This window comes from Wolffia australiana, chromosome 2 (genome assembly GCF_029677425.1).
Source record: "Wolffia australiana isolate 7733 chromosome 2, ASM2967742v1".
Classification (NCBI taxonomy): Eukaryota; Viridiplantae; Streptophyta; class Magnoliopsida; order Alismatales; family Araceae; genus Wolffia; species Wolffia australiana.
In genome coordinates this window covers 18,571,896-18,590,503 of record NC_135836.1, presented here as the reverse complement: position 1 = coordinate 18,590,503, position 18,608 = coordinate 18,571,896, and the positions used below count along the sequence as shown (strand labels likewise).

The 18,608-nt window shown below is 39.1% G+C and overlaps 3 protein-coding genes across 4 annotated transcripts; 1 reads left to right on the top strand and 2 right to left on the bottom strand.

Annotated features, from left to right (window-relative positions):
- Positions 1-2,166: 2,166 nt before the first annotated feature.
- LOC144699913 (polygalacturonase inhibitor (DUF639)) lies at positions 2,167-6,384 on the bottom strand. Of its 2 annotated transcripts, none has more exons than XM_078571252.1 (10): positions 6,115-6,384; positions 5,305-5,539; positions 5,143-5,229; positions 4,914-5,083; positions 4,705-4,847; positions 4,457-4,634; positions 3,701-4,253; positions 3,515-3,627; positions 3,184-3,427; positions 2,167-2,448 (listed from the first exon to the last, which is right to left on the bottom strand). In XM_078571252.1, exons 1-10 carry the CDS (start codon positions 6,285-6,287, stop codon positions 2,383-2,385), a joined length of 1,962 nt encoding a protein of 653 aa, XP_078427378.1. In that variant the 5' UTR covers positions 6,288-6,384; the 3' UTR covers positions 2,167-2,382. The 2 variants fall into 2 exon arrangements, with proteins under 2 accessions (XP_078427378.1, XP_078427377.1); XM_078571251.1 differs by lacking the exon at positions 2,167-2,448 and adding an exon at positions 2,523-3,038 and having other exon boundaries at positions 6,115-6,383.
- A 195-nt stretch (positions 6,385-6,579) lies between these two features.
- On the top strand, positions 6,580-8,650 carry LOC144699911 (ribosomal RNA small subunit methyltransferase J). Its single transcript, XM_078571249.1, has 6 exons — positions 6,580-7,065; positions 7,156-7,254; positions 7,757-7,934; positions 8,044-8,141; positions 8,267-8,328; positions 8,403-8,650. Exons 1-6 carry the CDS (start codon positions 6,625-6,627, stop codon positions 8,509-8,511), a joined length of 987 nt encoding a protein of 328 aa, XP_078427375.1. The 5' UTR covers positions 6,580-6,624; the 3' UTR covers positions 8,512-8,650.
- Positions 8,651-8,652: 2 nt separating this feature from the next.
- On the bottom strand, positions 8,653-11,513 carry LOC144699912 (Pectin lyase-like superfamily protein). The gene is made up of 3 exons (XM_078571250.1): positions 11,129-11,513; positions 9,966-10,457; positions 8,653-8,877 (listed from the first exon to the last, which is right to left on the bottom strand). The coding sequence occupies exons 1-3, from the start codon at positions 11,378-11,380 to the stop codon at positions 8,653-8,655; spliced, it is 969 nt and encodes a 322-aa protein (XP_078427376.1). The 5' UTR covers positions 11,381-11,513.
- Between the last annotated feature and the right edge of the window lie 7,095 nt (positions 11,514-18,608).

Here is an 18,608-nt window from a genome sequence, read left to right as displayed (position 1 = left end):
GCTGTCCTGCATCAATTAAAAAATCTAACAATCCTTAAGGAGCTTTAGGCTGAGATATTGAGGGCAGATTTTTTAGATTTTGTCTCAACTCTACATATGCTTATTTGGATATACAAATAGACCCCTTGTATGTACAGAAAAATTGCATTGGAATTGCTCCAACGTGAGTAGGCCTTGTGCAAGATGTGATTTCTTGATGTTCTGATTATTGATTAAATTTTGAAGATAAAATGATCTAATGTTTTTTTTCCCCAGTTATACTGTCGTCTTCTTCTAATAACCATACTTTATGTTCATCCATATCAGCCTATCCAAATCTATTGCTTAGGCCCTAATCTATCAGGTTTCATATTTATTGACTTATGACCATATACTTATATATTTTATTTCAAAGTGAATTATCATGCCTGCATAATTAATTATCCGATATCCCATTTCAGCATCCAAACTGCTGCTTACCTTTGGGGAATCAATAAAAAATATTTACTCTTGCATAGGCCCTAAAAATTCAGGACACATTTAAATTAATTATTGTTTACTTCTCAATGATGTATAATTGTGTGGACTTAATTCATTATATGATGCCCAAATTTGACATGTGATATCTGCTAACAATATAATACCATCATTGAAAAGTGGTTTGGCCTGCAGGTTTGGGCTCTGGTTCTTACATATGATGTCTTGCTATATGCCTGTGGCTGGCTTTGTCGATGCTCAGGACTAGCCAAAACACAACAAACATAGAAGGCTAACTTCTATGTCAGACTTTCTAGTATATCCAAGAAAATAAAATGTATGTATAAATAAGCAAGCACAATCTAGGGTATGTCAAAATTAGAAAAAAAACTACACTGCTTGGTTTCCTGTAGGGCCTATAAGAAGCCAATAACTTAAGGTCCCTTACTTAGCTTGAATTTTTACATAGACAGTAGATTACATGATGTTACCTTTTGTATAAATATTCATAAAAATTAAAATATTATATTCAAATATTTTTTTATGTAAGCATTAATGTGTAATCATATTTTCTTATGGAAGCTTGTTCACCACTTTTAAACCATTGATGCGATGGGTAATATTTATGTCGTTTTACATTTAAATATATTCAAAAGTTCAATTAACACGTTTTTAAAGATCTTGATAAAAATTTAAGTATTATTACAAGATGCAAACAATGAGACCAAACAGTTTTAATAAAGAATAAATTTATTTTCGTAAAATTTCCAAAACACTTTAAACGTTTTATTACCATTCAATTATTGTTGACTCATCTACATATCAGACAGTACCACGACAATAAATATACCCTAGGTCAGACCACAAGCCCTATCTTGGATTGCCAATCGATAACTTTTATTCTTGCATAGGCCCCAATTTATTTTTTAATAAAACTTTGGAAATGAGGCTCTAAAATACCCTATCTGAGAAACATACCATATAATATTGCAAAAAGAATTTTCAATAATCCTACAGTTTATGTTATTTATCATTATAAATGTCCAGTACTTTTATGACTTACTGTTGAAGTTTATTTGATATTTATGCGCCGGTATATTTGTAGATCGCGCATATAAAATCTATATAATTAATAATATCCGTTTTGGAGGCTTAATTTTGTCCAACTTTGATTTTAATCGACTGAAAATTTGGCATCTCCCTCAACAATTTCTCTTAGCTTGTGAATAATCTTGAGTGGACTACTTATCAAAGCCAGCCATACGAGAAAAATGAAGAAAACAGCTAATACATCATACTTTGAAACGCATTGAATCGGTCCAAGACTTTTATTTTCTCTCATCTTATATTCTCTTTCTAATTCCAGACATTCATACCTTAAACACATAACTGAGTTTTTTTGTTGAGTTTCTCATTATTAATTTTTTAATACTTTTTCAGAAATCGAAAGGCAAATCTCATATTTAGATGATTTGATTTGTCGATTAACATATAAACATGACGTTTCTCACATGAAAGTCATAACTTTGCCGAGTTATAAATTACATACGTCCTACTTAATCAAAGATAGTTTCTAAAATAAATTAAATTCGACTACTGTATAAGCCTCCGATAACTAACCACTGGATAAACATTCACTCGAGCTAGATGGAATTTTGTGGAAAATTTTAAAAAAAGATAACTAGACCATGAACATTTGATTGAGGTCATCTTTCACCATGGAATCAGATCAAGCATTTGGGTCAAAGATCTGTACATAAATCTGTTTACACATAAACTCTTCTCCGGATCAAAGGCAGTAGATGATCCGATAAACGTATGGCGCAACTCTTTTTCTAATTGATAATACTTTTTCTTTGAAATGGTTTAGTTTTTGGACTTCTATGAAAAAAAATTGAGTAAGATAAATTAAATGTTTTTCGGAAATCAGCTGACCAAGAACAGTCCACGGTTGACAGAGAGGCAGAGAGAGCTAGTGAGGACCAGTGCTGTCTGTGGCACGTAAGAAGAAACGTTCCAATTTAGTAAAGAGTAAAACATAGACTTAAGTAGAGAAACGACCCAAGTTATGAAATAAATTAAATTAACTGTGAATTTACAGGGAACATACCATGTTTAACAGAAAGGCAGAGAGAATGAAGAAAGACAAGAGCTATTTGTGGCACGTAAGAAGAGACAGCCCTCTTTATAAAAACCAGAGACTGAATGTGAATACAAGATCATCTTAGGATAGCACAACACATTCTACAAATATTTCTATATCTTGGCCGCTTTGACCACCCTTTGGTAATATTTACAAAAATCAGAGGCGAACGCCGAGAAGAAGAATGTTTCTGGTAAAAGATATATAAACATCAGTTTCTCTTTTTGTGATCTTCAGGGGGGATAAGCTTGACTGGAGCGGCAGGCACACGTACCCACCACTCTCTCACTCTTCTCATCACTTTCTCGCTACTGTATTTCCTCAAAGGCATCTCCCTAGTGTATAGCTCGAGGAACCCAAGCAGCAACAGATGTTCAAGAGGAACTAACAAGAAAATAATCCCTGCTCCGATCAGAGCTATTGCAACCCTGTCCGTCGTCTAAAATCATAGATATGGTGGGGATCTAATCACATTTTTTGTAGCATGGAAATGAAAATCCAAATAAAAAAATGAAATTTCTTTTCTTCAAAAACAAAACATAATTGAAATTTCCATAATTAAACTGGTTACTATGAATCCGCACCTGCGGTACTGTGGCCAGCAAGATTGATCGAAACTTCAGAAGAATGATATTTCCAGCCTGTACAAGCATTTCCACCTGGGAAATTGCTTCCTGTAAAATCAGAATCTGCTCGACAGGATTTTTACTGGGTGGCGCGACGATTTTTAAGGGGTCTCGCAGCTTCCCCTTGCTGCTATATTTGTGCCATGTCATGAGAATGGCTATGGAGATGGAAGCAACAGGGACTATGTACCTAAACCAGCCTCTGGAAACCATAAGAATGTCAAATTGGTCTTTTTTGCAATTTCCGAACAATATAAATTAAGGAAATAGTACTGCCACAATTTTTTACCTGAGAAAAATAAAAGTTACCAAGACCAGGAAAGCTGCCGACTGAAAACGATCCTCCCACGAGGATAGAAAATGAAATTTATCAAAAGATTTAATCACTGGAGAAAGCAAGCCCTGGATTTTGAAGAAAGAGCTTGTAAGTATTGCTTAAAGTTAGTCATAGGTTGATCATAACGACATTTCTTACCTTCATCACCGCCAGGTTTGTGTCAATCCCCTCCACTTTGACCTGCTCAACGGTAGCCCTCGCTGTTTCTGCCTCACCGGAACAGAAAATTGACTTTTCAACCGCTTTCTCTAAAGGGCTTACGGCACCAACACAAAAGGCTCCAGTCTCAGGTAAAATTTCTTCAACTTCATCGCCCTTTTTCATTACATTCAAGCCTCTTCTACAAAGTGTCAGCGTTGAGACAGGAAGAAATCCCCCAGGCTTTGCAATACATTCCAAGTGACCATGCAGAGCTTCTAGAATTGCATCACCCTTGGGAATATTCTCTGCCAAACTGAAAGGAAGCAAAGTTTTGGAGAGTGAAGGAATAACATAAATGACTTCTTTGATGGCACGACATTGGAGGATGGCGATAATGGCTTTTGAAAGAGCTTCAGCTCGTTGACTTTCGCAGAGCCCATACTTCCTTATGAAATTATGAGCATACAGTACTTCATGTATGATTGCCAGCCAGTAATCACGCCGTGAATGGCCTGTGAGCTCTGGAAACTCAAAGGAAACAGGATCTTCCCTGGCATAAAAAGAAAAATTTCATCCTTTTAAGGGGTACCGCACTATAAAAAAGTCAAGTTAGGGACATGGTGACTGAGTCCAGATGCGTGAGGACAACTAAGACCCCAAAAACTGATCAACTAAGAAACACCGACTGTTAAAAGTCTCCAAATCTCACTTGTTTTCTGCTAGATGCGAAAGCGTGACAAAGGGATGACTCACAGAGAGCTCGATTTGTACAAAACAGCTTTGTCAAAGAGGCGAGAGCCGAGAGGTCCGATCAGATCAGGCTTTACCACCTGCTTTGAGTCGGCCGCCAGGTCATACACAGTCGCTTTATCATATGAGCCCACACCAAGTGACTCAAAGTACAGGGCGTGGCTCGTCAGAGTTAATCGTCCTGTTCATGAGAAAAATAGATCAATTTTAAAATTGACAATGATATGCCATTCAAACAATTAAATCTCCACCTGGCCAAGCAGAAATCCCTATATGTTGAAGAACAGGTTGTATGGGTATATTTCCATCGACATCGAGAATAATCTCGCCATCGTAAATCGGAAGATTCGATGCCAACGGTAATCCTTGTGCGTTTTTTGCAGCCTTTAAGAGTCTGCAATAAAATAAAGTGAATCGATGCCAAAAATGATAAATTTTATAATTTGAATCCGTAACATACTTGTCCAAGCTCCCAAGATACTTCTCATATAAGAGAAAATGGAGAGTGCCGGGCGAAGAGCTCGTGAGGGCATCAAAAAGATTATGAACTGTGATTGAATCAGCAATGGGGCTGCATGCAGGCGCTATTCTGCAAAAGGCTTCCCGTCCAACGGTTTTTTTGTGATCTACCTGCAAACATGAAAGATCAAGAGGCGACAAATACAATAAAAATACTTCACATGGCATACCAGAGCAGCCACGGAAGTAGAATCGATGTAGAACAAGGACCCAGCATCTTCTTCCTCAGTCCCTAGATTTCTATGAAATTTTTTTTCCTGGTAAAGGAGACAAAAAGATTAAGAAAATACCCGTGAAGTTAAATCCATAATTCAAAAAACAGTGAAACTCACTTTGGGCATAAATTCAGTTTTTGCGCCAGGAACTTCCCAGGCGAGCATCATGTCAAAAGTTAGACGCCTGAGTTCTTTGTCTCCCAAATATCCTGGATTCTTACACACCTCTTGAAGAGCTTTATATGAACAATACTCCAAAACATTTCTGGCGTAAGCGGAAGAATTCTGAATTTGTTCAGGATGCTCGATCTCAAAGTTTTTCTGCAAATCTAAAGGGGAGGAACGAAGAATCCTGCACAATTTAATAGACCGATTACACGACAGAATTATAGTATCTACCCGGAAGATGAAAATCCGATATCTCCGTCAGTTTTTCCATTATTTGCAGCAGGAAACGAACCCCTTAGGATATTCGAAAGTGAAAGTCCAAAATAATTTAAAGCATTTTTGTTACCTGAACAGCATGAATACTGGAAAGGCCGAAAAATTATGAGTTGCCAAGGGAAGAGAAGATCACTCTGTCTGAGCGAACCAATCGAGAAGCCGAATACGATTCCATTTCGCAGATAAAGCCAGAGAAGAAAGCTAAAGGGAAAGGATTGGAGCAAGAAATTCTCAAATTATAAAAATGCACCGTCCATTCTTTTCCCAAAAAAAAAAGAAATCTACCGTCCGGAAGTTATCAAACTATTAAAAAACATTGTATGATTGCAAGATTCTCCGTCAAATTCCGAAAGTGGATCAAGAAAATGGCAAAAGCAGAGACAAATATCAGATCATATGCGCTCGGCGACCAAAAATCAAAGATGAAAGAATTCGATCTTCTACGAGAAAATAATCCGTCGAAGGGAGAAGCACATCACCAACCTCGCACAGCGAGAGACAACAGAGTTGGTGACGAGGGAGAGCTGGGGAATCGGCTTGATCTGAGTTGAGTCCTCACCCTCCGAGCTCCCCCTCCCTCGAATTCCTCTCCCGAACAACGACGATAACGATCTCTGCCGCACAAATCTCCGAAAAATTCCATCTTCCCCGTCCATCAAAACTCCTCGACAATCAAAACTTCCTCGATTTCTCCTCCAATCTCTTCCCCCGTAACGATTGAAATCCACCACGCTCTAAGAACGAAGAACAAAAACAAAGAACAAGAAGAAATTTACATTATATATAAATATTATCTGAAACATGATAATCCAGAAAATTATCCCGTCCCTTCTCCGTCTCCGTCCCGTCTCGTTCTCAAGTATTTATTTATTCCTAACAAAATAGAGAATTGTAAAAAACACCTGATTTTAGTTTAATTGTTAGAACTGCGGCATGACAGAGATAAAGAGATAGACGAAACCCAGGGAAGAGGAAGACGGAAGAAGCTCGGCCATGGCGGCTTCCCTCCTGCTCCAGCCTCCTCTCTCCGTTGGATCTAGGGCACGCCTCTCGCCTCTGCGAGGAGCAGGAAATCTCTCCATTTCCCTCTTCTCCCTTCCTCGTCGAAGCTCTTCTTCAACCATCGCCCGGGCAAAGGGGAAAATGCAGAGCCAAGAAGCTCCCGCGAAGCAGGAATCCAAGAACGTCTCTTCTCCCTTGGACGAAGACGAGGAGGAGGTCGAAGAAGAGCTTCCATGGATTCAGGAAAAAGCCATGGATCTTGTGGAGTTCACGGGCACGGTCACCCAGGCCTTGCCGGGACCGAGAGTAGGGCAGAGCAAGTTGCCTTGGGTTCTCGCCGTTCCTTTGGCTTATGTTGGCGTTTCTTTCGTTATTGCCTTTGTCAAGACTGTGAAGAGGTATACTTCGCCCAGGGCCCAGAAGAAGAGATTGGTTGGTTGATTCCCGGGAAGCCCTTGAATTGTTGATTTTTTTCCTTGAAAATTTTGGGATTTCATTCCTGTTCTTTTGTTTGATTTCTAGGTGAACAAGAATGCCACGCTTCTAAAGTCAATTGATGAATTATTTGCCCAAGGGAACGATCAAGTGCAGCATTCGGCACTTAAAGGGCTTATGCAGCAGGTATTTCATCCGAAAGAATCTGGTTTCTTGTCGCTGCTCAATCTTGCTTATTCCACTTATATGAGTAAAATGCATATCTGGGCTGGGTAAATACGAAAACTTTGTGCGTTTGAAACGTGGAGACTCATAAAAAAGAGAGAGATTGCTTTAGATTTTTTCGTTTGTGTGTGGTTTCAGGATGATTTCTGGCTCGCAACTTGTTACATTTTTTGCGACTCGCATGAATATTAATTGTCCAAAAAATTACATGGTTGTGTGTAAGTTCCTTTTTGAAGAAGCACAAGTCTGATAATTTTGAGGAATTCTATCATAGATTATAAATATAATACTTAATTCACGGGTAAAATACTTTTCCTTGAGGAGACCCCGTATTTTTGTTTCCAGTGAAGGAAAAAACTCAAGAAAGAAACTAAATAACAGAACACTATTTAATTTCTGTAAGAGAAGGCAGTAAAACTCGTACTTTCTCTTTAATTTTGAGTAACAGAAGGTTAATGTTCAGACAGGCTTCAGCATGGAGGATGTTCTTCGCAAGTACATCCGCTACTCATTGAACGAGAAGCCCTTTAATCCAGAGCTAGTCGTCAATCTCATCACTCTTAGGAAAGCTTCGATGCTGGATGATCCCCTCGTTGCAGAAGTTCTGAACGAGCTATCAAGGAGAATCGTTAAAGAAAAAGGTCATACTCTTCTCTGCTCTTATTTTGCTGTTATCTAAATATAAATTTTACTCGCAGGTTTTTTTTCTATTTTTTGTTTTGATATTAATTCTAGGTTCTTGTTACTCAGGTCCGGTTGTGATGGATATCTCCGGGTTCACAGAAAAAGGTTTTAAGCGAAAACTTGCTGTGCAGGCACTGTTTGCGAAGGTTCTCTACTTATCTGAGGTACATTTGCGATAAATTTGTATGGGTTGATGGGATTCGACTCCACAAACTTTTATTATTTCAGTCTGCTGAAGGTACCCATGATTTATGGCCATTAATAATAAAATCCACGCTTTTTGAAACAGCTTCCTGAGATCTGTTCAAAGGATGGCTCGTTGATGATCAAGGAGATATTTGGAGTCACTGAGTATGTTCCCACTATGAATCAAGTGATTATTTTCGTCTAATCTTCTGATATCTCCTTTTTTTTTATTCTTCTAGCGAGGACGCAGAGACACTGAAGATCGAGACGCTCTCGGAGTCTGGGGATGTTGACTCTCTGGAAAAGATGGTTGACTCTGGCTCTCAAGATAAGGGCTCTTCCACTTAATATCATGGTTTTGTTGGTCTTCAAATCCTTCTTAGATAGACTTTACGCAGAAGAGAGCGTAGTTAGGGGTTTTGGCCCCAATTTTTGTATATTTTAATCTGGTGTGGAAGAGAAGCATGATCTTGATCTTCATTTAGTCCGTCAACATCTTGATCTCTCCGAGCAGCGAAGGGCACCAGCTTGCCTGGTCAATGCCCTCACGGCATTGACCCTGCAGATGGGGAAGTTCTGCTGGGAGTTGTAGCCTGGGGCGTTGCGAGGGGTACCCGTCTGTACGAAGAAGGCGCCATTCATGAACCGATCCCCCACCGAGGCCCAGTTCCAGGAGTTGCCCTGTCCTCCACCTTGCCCTTCCCTCCAAGTGATCTGCATGCATCTCAGACAAATTAGAAGAAATATTAAGATTCAAAGACTTACCAACTGTGCTAAAAGCTATAGCTGATAGCAAGGGTGCTACTTTTATTTTAAGAAGTACCCCGCCAGCATATTTTATGGTCCAAGTGGGCAGAGGGCAGAGTGTTGCTTCTGAGATCTTAAACTGTGTCATGTCCCAAAAGCTACAGCTGATGGTAAAGGCTCTACATTTTATCTAAAGCAGGATGTTGTAATTTGAAAGTTCCCCTGCCATTGTCCTATCTTATGGTCCAAGCATGCAGTGTGTTGCTTCTGAGTTGTGAACATGTACCCTGGGTCTGATTACTAATTGTGCTTATAGTTATAGCTTATTACACGATTCAATATAGTCATCATATTGATAAAGCAATATAGGCAACAATGAGAAAGATAATATAAGGACAATCACTGCAATAACAACAATTATCATCATCGACAGCAACATTATGATCATGATGTCCACAATGATTGAAGAAGTTTATGAGATCATGATGATGATGAAAATCATTTATTTAGGTAAAAAGAATAAGGATGACATACATAATTCTTAAGACTTTTCCTTAAATGTATTAAGAAGATCTCAATAGTCGTACTTTAAATTGTTGTCAATGAAATCCAGTGAATTTGTGTGGTTTCATCTTGTCTGAGTATTTTAAAATATAAATATTGAACCAATAATAACTACTCTCTTATGGTAAACTGCCCAATAAAATGAAGAATACAAATATTGAACAAATGAAAACTAACTTTTGCTTGTTAAGTATGGTCCAAAGTTGCCCTAACAAGTGAATTTGAAGCAGAAATCTAGAGAAAATGAAATTCATGATCTAACCTACCAAAAAATTAAAAATTTTATTTGAATATACCTGCAAAGACCATACTTAACGTTTTATTGACTGATTCTTGAATAAAAAAAATATTATGGCTTTGTAAAAACAAAACCATTAAAACATTATCAACTTGAACAACTCGTTTCTGCTATGCATGATTTCATATTACTCAAAAAACAAAAAAATAAGATTATCATTAATTACATAACACCTATTAAAACTCATTTTTACCTGTTTGTTACCAGACATGGGTGCAACGAAGAGATTGGCCTCGCTGCGGATACTTGGGCTCATGCTACCTCCAATGGCATAATCTCCCCAGCTCTGGTACAAGTTATTCACAATATGTGCATATCCATGGCGCACCCTCGGCATGCGCTGGTTCGCGCGTGGCCCGAACCGGTTGAACACAACAGTGACCTTCATCCTCTTATCCTCCACAAACCCATCATCATGGCCGAGTAGCATCACCTTGTTATGATCACTGAACCAGTTGTTGGAGACAGTGACCCAGCTCGAGCCCCGTGTCACATCAAGCAGCCCATCATGGCATCTGTACAGTGTGTTGTGATCTATCCAAACCTTGGCCGAGCTCACCAGTCTAATGGCGTCCCCGTCCGATCCTCCCATGGCCATAAGCTTCCCCTTTGAATCAATCACTGACCCCGGCCCGTGTGCTTGCAAATCGTGGAAATGCAGCCCGTGGATGATCACATCACTCACCTGCATGCAAAAACTCTAATCTCAGTTGATCCAGCTGTTAGATTCAAGCGCTTACCAACTGTGCTAAAAGCTATAACCACTTTCATCTTTAAGCATGATGTTGTTCTTTAACACTCCCCCACAACACCTACCAACTGTGCTAAAAGCTATAACTACTTTCATCTTTAAGCAAGATGTTGTTCTTCAACACTCCCCCACAACACCTACCACCTGTGCTAAAAGTTATAACCACTTTCATCTTTAAGCAAGATGTTGTTCTTCAACACTCCCCCACAACACCTACCAATTGTGCTAAAAGCTATAACTAACCACTTTCATCTTTAAGCCGGATGTTGTTCTTTAATACTACCCCACAACACCTACCAATTGTGCTAAAAGCTATAACCACTTTCATCTTTAAGCAGGATGTTGTTATTTAATACTACCCCACAACACCTACCGCCTACTTATGGCAATGTTAGATTCAAACTCTTACCAACTATAATAAAAGCTATTGCTGATAGCAAGGGCACGACTTTTTATGTTTAAGCAGGAAGTTGTTCTTCAAAACTACCTTGACAACACTTGCTGCTGCATTATTTATGGGATTAACCCACTTGCTAGAAGCTATAGCTGATAGCAAGGGCACTACTTTTCATCTTTAATCAGGATGTTGTTGTTAGAGGAGGAACCTGGTAAAGGAGGAAGCCGGCGCCGTAGGCGATGTGGACGGTGGCGCCACGGCCGTCGATGGTGGTGAAGCTCTTGAGGAGGAGGGGCATGTGGAGCTTGATGACCATGTCTCTTTGAAAGGTGATCCAGACCTTGTTCTTCCTGAGGAGGCTGGCGCCGTAGCGCAGAGTTCCGGTGCGGGGATTGACAGGGTCGTCTCCTGGGTCGGTGACTCTGTACCAGGTCACGTCGTCGCCGGCGTTGGCCCACATTTTGCCGGCGAAGCCCACTGAACAGGCGACGAGCTTGGCCCTGTTCGCTGCCCAGTTTGGGCTTCGCCGCCAGCACTGGTCGATGGCGTTCAAGCGCTGTGGCCTCGTCGCCGTGGCTTCTGCAGCGACGGCGAGGAGGAGTATGGAGCTCCAGATGGCGCCGGCGGAGACCATGGCTCGGTTGGGAAGAAGGTTGCGATGGTTTTGTCTTGGTGCTCTGAAAGACATGCTGCGATTATTTATACTGTTTCCTTGCTCGAAATAGAATGGGCAGTTGGCGCTTCTCTCTTCCTCTCTCTGTCTCTCTCTCTCTGTGTTGTTCTCTCTCTCTCTCTCTCACTTTGCTGTTCTCTCCCTCTCTGGTATTCCGTTTCTCTCTGTATCGGTCTCTCTCACTTTCTCTGGTGCTCTCTCTTTCTCTCTCTGTCGCGCTCTCTCTCTCTGTTGCTCTCTCTTTCTCTCTCTGACGCTCTCTCTGTGGAGTTCTCTTTATCTCTCTATCGCTCTCTCTCTATCGTTCTCTCACTGTTGCTCTCTCTTTCTCTCTCTGACGCTCTCTCTCTGGAGTTCTCTTTATCTCTTTATCGCTCTCTCACTCTCTGTTGCTCTCTCTTTCTCTCTGTGTTGCTCTCTCTTTCTCTCTCTGACGCTCTCTCTGTGGAGTTCTCTTTATCTCTCTATCGTTCTCTCACTCTCTGTTGCTCTCTCTTTCTCTCTCTGTCGCACTCTCTCTGGTTCTCTTTCTCTCTCTGTTGTTCTCTCTTTCTCTCTCTGTCGCCCTCTCTCTCTGTGGTGTTCTCTTTCTCTCTCTGTTGTTCTCTCTTTCTCTCTCTGTCGCTCTCTCTCTCTGTGGTGTTCTCTTTCTCTCTATCGCTCTCTCTCTCTGGTGCTCTCTCTTTCTCTCTCTCTCTCTCTCTCTGGTGCTCTCTATCTCTCTCTCTCTCTCTCTCTCTCTCTCTCTGCGAAACCGGCGCGAGCTCAGTGAATGTTGGGGCTATATTCATGGAATCAGTTTCGTAGATTTCCGAACTTAGCCGCCGTGCCAGAAGCGAAACTGCATGAAATAACCGATGGATGCCTTATAACGAAAGTCGTTCGCTGTATATCTCTATATTTGTATGCTTCTGCTCGCTTATCCCCTTCATCTGCATGCTTCATGAGATACGCCAAAACCACGAGATGATAGTCTCCCACGTTATCGTCTTCTCCTGCAAGTTTGGACGAGATCAACGACCGTTTTCCTTTTTTCTCCACTTGCGTTTTTTTCATTCATTTTCGCCGTTTGAGCTTTGAAGATTAACGTTTACTTCAACGAGGACGTTTCATGTTGGCAAGTAGCTTCCTTCTCGGCCAAGGGCAACCAGTCTTGGTGTATTAAGCTATAATCTAAGAAGTGATAAGATTTAGAAAGACAATCAGATCAAACTGAACTCGAAGGCTTGTTCATCAAGGATTTTAGAACAGGCTGGAATGATAGATGATTACTCAGTTCAAATTCCCCTACAACACAATGTCACGCGTCCCCTTCAGGTCCTTCCGTCGTGTTCATAGTTTCTTACATAATACTGATAACCTTTGAATTATTGGCGCATAAACATAATTTTCCGTGTTATATGATTTTAAGAGGAACAAGTAGGAAATAATGTACATGAAATGAAAGACAATCATAATTCTGATTTTTTGTTAGGTCATTTTATTTTTTTATATTTTTTGGTAACTTTTGATTAAAAATTAACATTTATTTCATAAAGAACTGATTCATTAAGATATTTATGTTTCAAATGTTTATTTCTATTTGTTTCAACAGTGAATAGGCTTCCAAGATATGTGTATCAGGTAGGGTTGGGAAAAAAAATTTCGTTTGCGAACAGACGAACAGACGAAAAAAATCAGTCAAGAACATGTTCGCGAACGGTTTGCGAACAGACGAACCGTTCGTGAACAGGTAACATTCCCGAGGTTATGTAATATAATTTATTGTTTTTAAACTAAAATAGAGAGAAATAGAGACGGAGAACGGGGATCTCCCTCTCTCTCTCCCCCTCCTCCTCTCCCTCCCTCCCTTCCTCAGACACTCCCTCTCCCCGCTCCCTCTCCCGTGCCCCCTCTCTCTGTCTCCCCGAACCCCTTTCTACCGTGTGGCCTCCTCTCTCTCTCTCCCCACCCCCCTCTCCCGTGCGGCCGTGTCCCCCTCTCTCTCTTCCTGCCTCTCTCTCTCTCTCTATCTCTCTCTCTCTATCTCTTTCTCTCTCTCTCTCTCCCCGCTGCCCCCCTTCCGACATCCACTGCTCTCTCTCTTTCTCTCCGCTGCCCCCTTCCGACCTCCACTTCTCTCTCTCTCTCTCTCTCTCTCTCTCCCTCTCTCTCTCATTCTCTCCGCTGAACCCCTCCGACCTCCACCTCTCTCTCTCTCTCTCTCTCTCTCTCTCTCTCTCTCTCTCTGCGCTGCCCCCTCTCTGCCCTCCCCCTCTCTCTCTCTCTCTCTCTCTCTCTCCGCTGCACCCCTCCCATAGAGTGTGCCCCCCCTTCTCTTTATTAAATTTTTGTCCTGTTCGTGTTCGTTCGCGAACGAACACGAACGAACCGAACACGAATGAACAGTGTTTGTTCTTTGACGAACCTTAATCAATCATCCTAATTAGGGCTAATACACTTGGAAATCATGAGAAAGTCAAATTTTCTAATGTTTCCATTATCTTGGGCAAGGGCTTCATTCCATCGTCTTCCTTTAGTTGTCTCTTGAGGATGAACTTTTTCATCTTGAACAAATAATCACCTTCTTAGATTTGATGCTGCAACTGAGCTAAGGCTATTTAGAATCTTATGATTAGGGACTCAAAGGTCATACTCAATAGACAATCATCTATTTACAAGATGTCTTTGGTGAAAAAATGTGACATGAATGCGACCGAATCGATAGTTTGTTGTAAAACCATATCATGATTCTTGCGTATCAATTCAGTGAACTCCTTCCCTAGAGAACAACTATTATCTTTCCATACTGAATCCACACAAATGGTTACATGATCTACCATCATCATCATTTTATGAACATGATTACGTAGCAAAATTATATCTAGATATTTTGATGTCCTTCACAACTATCGCATGAATCAAAATATTTACGACATATGTTTAAAGATAAGTGATCACTGTAGTATGATCTCATCACAATTAACTTATTATTACTCTTATCCATAAACAACGCCATTAGCTCATAGTATTTTGAGCATCAACAGAAAACAAAGGTTTATTTTGTATGATTGATTAGACTTTGTCCAAGTGAGAAATTAATAAAAAATATTTTCCCAACAAGCTAATTACATATTTCACATATTGTTCAATATTTATGAATACAAACTATTCATAGAATGTAAGTATGATGCAGTCAATGAATACATAATATGACTCAATGAATCATAATATGATCACACTACGGAGATTACAAGTCTTTAGAAATGTGTTTGATAACATCAAATTAGATCAACAAAATTATGCTTTTATAATTTTTTACACCATATATTTTTAGATTTGCAATAACATTATTTACCATTTAAGGACAAAATCAGAAATTTATGATTTATTTACCTAAGCTCTATTTTTATATATTTTGTTGATTTTTGAGACTAACCTCATTTGACTCAGAGTCAAGAGGATTTATCACATTTGCTTTGAGTTCATTTGAAAAATAGGACTTAGCTAAATACAACGGCTAATTAAAAATATAAATGGGAGAAAAGTAGAAATTCAAGCCATCTAATAGATAATAAGAAGAGGCCCAATACACAATAAGCCCACTTTAGAAGCCCATTCAAATCTCCTTAAAGACAGGATCACTTAAAGGCAATAATTATGGAACTAACCCATAATTTGAATTTGAAAGGCCTGTTTTCAAATTGGTCCAGGCTGGAAATCAAGAAATTCTAGCCTCCCAAACCCTTGGAATTAAATCCAATGGTTCGAAGAGTTTGGCCACTTCTACGTATTCTCTTCTTCCCTCTCTTTGTATCTCATCTTAAATTTATGCTCCCAACTTGTTTTGGAGGCCTAGTGCATCCGATTTCTTTGATCCATTCTTGCTACTATAGAGTAGGAGAGAGAGTTCAAGGGTAATCAAGATTCTAGGAAAAAGAGCACCACTTGGCCCTTGGGGGAAGCAACAATAAGGTTTGTGTGATCTCCTGAATGTTTGATTTGAATATTTTCACAATTTTTTAGCGCACCAAACTATATTAAAAAATCCTCATATAGCAAAATTATACTAATTTTCATCCACTACTTGTTTCTATCGCAAATTCACCACAAGAAGTACGGCCTAAAGTTCTACTTGTCCTTAAATTTTATTTCTTGCCCTAAAAAATACAAAAAATTTCTTAAAAATTATAATAAATTATTAGAACTTATGAAAATAACATAAATATATATTTTATTTATTTAAAATAGTTGTGACTAGTTTTTCATCGTTCAGTTGATTTGCTTTTTAGAAAATAGTTAAAAATCCAGAAATATTTAAAATCATCTAAAATATCTTTTAAAATATATTTGAATTGAAATTTACTCTCTCATTACCAACTCCTTGTGGATTCGACCCTTACCCTATTCTAAGTAAGAAAAAATTTGCATATATTGTTGCATAAATTAGAGGTGTAAAATGACTTATTTAACCTAAATTCTGGTTTATCAATGTTCTAGAAATTTATATTTAAATGATACTTGAGAAGGATATCTAAATATCCCAATATAATAACATTATCTAGTCACATTCATATGATGAATATGGACATCCCGTAACTTTGTTGTTGAGCCATCAAGGACAAATGGTGGGTTTTATTTGGCAGAACGAGTTCATTATATTGATCAATATGAATCTTTGGATGGAAGTATACCTAATAATTAATTTGGTTAACTTATGTTATTGTTGTGTAAGTGGAAATTCAACTTGATACACTAAAAACATATTGTGTGTAGGTCATTGTGTTTTCAAAAAGTTCCTAATTATAGAATTATAAACCATTGTAGCAAGGATGAAACAAAAAATTCACTCTATGGCCATCCACCCATGGTATAAGAGGAGATGCAACATCCTAAGCTTATGTGCTATAGATCATGAATAAGGGGAATGACTCATTTTTTACCTCCCTTAGAATGATAAGTAAAGGTATGACTTCTAACTGAAATTACATGGCCTATAGAAGTGAATTGAGTCAATGGGTAGTATGGAATGGATTCATGACCATTAACTTCATGTGTTGGATTCCACATGCCTGGACATGGATGACCACGAGGATTCCATGCAATGGAAGACTCATAATAGAATCAAAGGGCATCATTAAAATCATGAAACAAATTACCTCGACATGGATCACATCACTGATTCCTTTGATCCTAGAATGAGTCAAGTGGAGCTGCTCATGTGTGTCACTATAGGAGTATCCACGCAGTCCTTGGCATATCAGATTTCTTCCTCTTTGACTAACTCCGTTAAATCTCCGTCATCATCGTTACGTTGTCTCGATCACATCGAGAGTGGATAGGAGGCGTGGGGATAAAGGAGAAAAAGGGGACGGCCCCTGAACAATTCCGGCCTAGGTGAATTTCGTTCTTGGATTCCCTTATTTGTACTTAGTGGATATTTTTTCAAAAAAACCCTAAAACTTAAGTATATCTTCCGATGTCCAAAGACCATTTGCGTGTGGCCTTATAGGCCCATGTATCAGTCCAGTGGCCCAATGACCATATCGGCCTTCTAAATTAATTAACTCTATCATCATATAGATTAATTAACGTTGGATCGATTTAACCTAATCGACAGGTTGAGTCTCCAACATGTGGGGTGCCAAGCTACACCTCGTGCTATAGAAGATACAAAGGAGTGTGTATCGACTCACTCATGGAACTTGTCCACCATCGGTTACCGTATATGTGTGGTCCTTGATCCACTTTAAGCTCCTAGGTTAACTTAGGGTTTGGTAAACTGTCAAAACCTAATCGATCATCCGAGATTTTACTAGTGCATTCAGAAATTATCATAGAACTCTTCTCCAATATTTTACTGCCGTGGACGAGGACTTCATCATATTGTCTTCCTTGAGCTATCACCTCTTACATCGAGGGTGGACGATCCCATCTTGACCACTCATTTGTCTTCGTGAACTTCATGATGCACCCAAACTAAGACTATTTAGAACCCCATGATTAGAAACTCATACTTCATAATCAAATTACAATTGTTCGTCCACAATATGTCTTTGGTGTTTTAGGTGTAAGGACCACTTACACAACTATGACGTGAATCAACCTGATTGACAATGTTGTATAATACCATTTAGGATTTGTACGGACCAATTTTGTGAATTCCACACTAACAGCTACGGGGAAGGCCATATCATATGAGTGAGACTAGATAGTGATATTTTATTAGAATACTATGATGTCCTTCTTGAGTATCCTTTGAATACGAATATTTATAACATATGCTTAAAGACTAGTGATCTCAATATCACAATCTCATTATAATTCACTAAGTCTGATCATGCTTTAAAGGACTTATTAGCATGACACAAATGCTACAATGAGTATGTTATATTAATGAACATGGAATGAGCTATGGAGTGTGTGATTGGCTTGCCGGCCAAATATATGTTCATCACAGAACACAACCTGAATTAGAGGAGGAGGCCCAAAAAGCCAAAAGAATAATTTGAAGGGATCTAGATCATTCAACCAAACTATTTGATCTCCTTTATTTTTCTCTTCATCTTTATCTTTGAATTTTGCCCTTGAAGTGTCTAGCCTAGTGAAACAACGTCTGTATAGGAAAGTTATTGCTTAATATTGCATTGGAGAAGCATTTTTAGGAGGGAGAACCAATGATTCACGAGGAGAACATCATACAACTTAGGATTGGCATAAAAAATGAAGATCGTGTCATCTATTGCCTTGATCTTCCTGTAATCTCCTTCCCTCAGTTACTTAAATCCATTACCTCCCAATACATCACTCCTAATCCAAGAACAATCCAGATTCATTATTTTTTCCCAAATGTGTATTTTATGGAAATATATGTGACCGGCAAGCCAATCACACATTCCACGTCTCATTTTGTGTTCATTAATTAAACATATTCATTATAGTGCACTTGTGATGCTTATAATGAAGTCCATGAATACATGATCGGGCTTAGTGAACTATGATGAGATCGTAATACGGAGAATCACTAGTCTTTAAG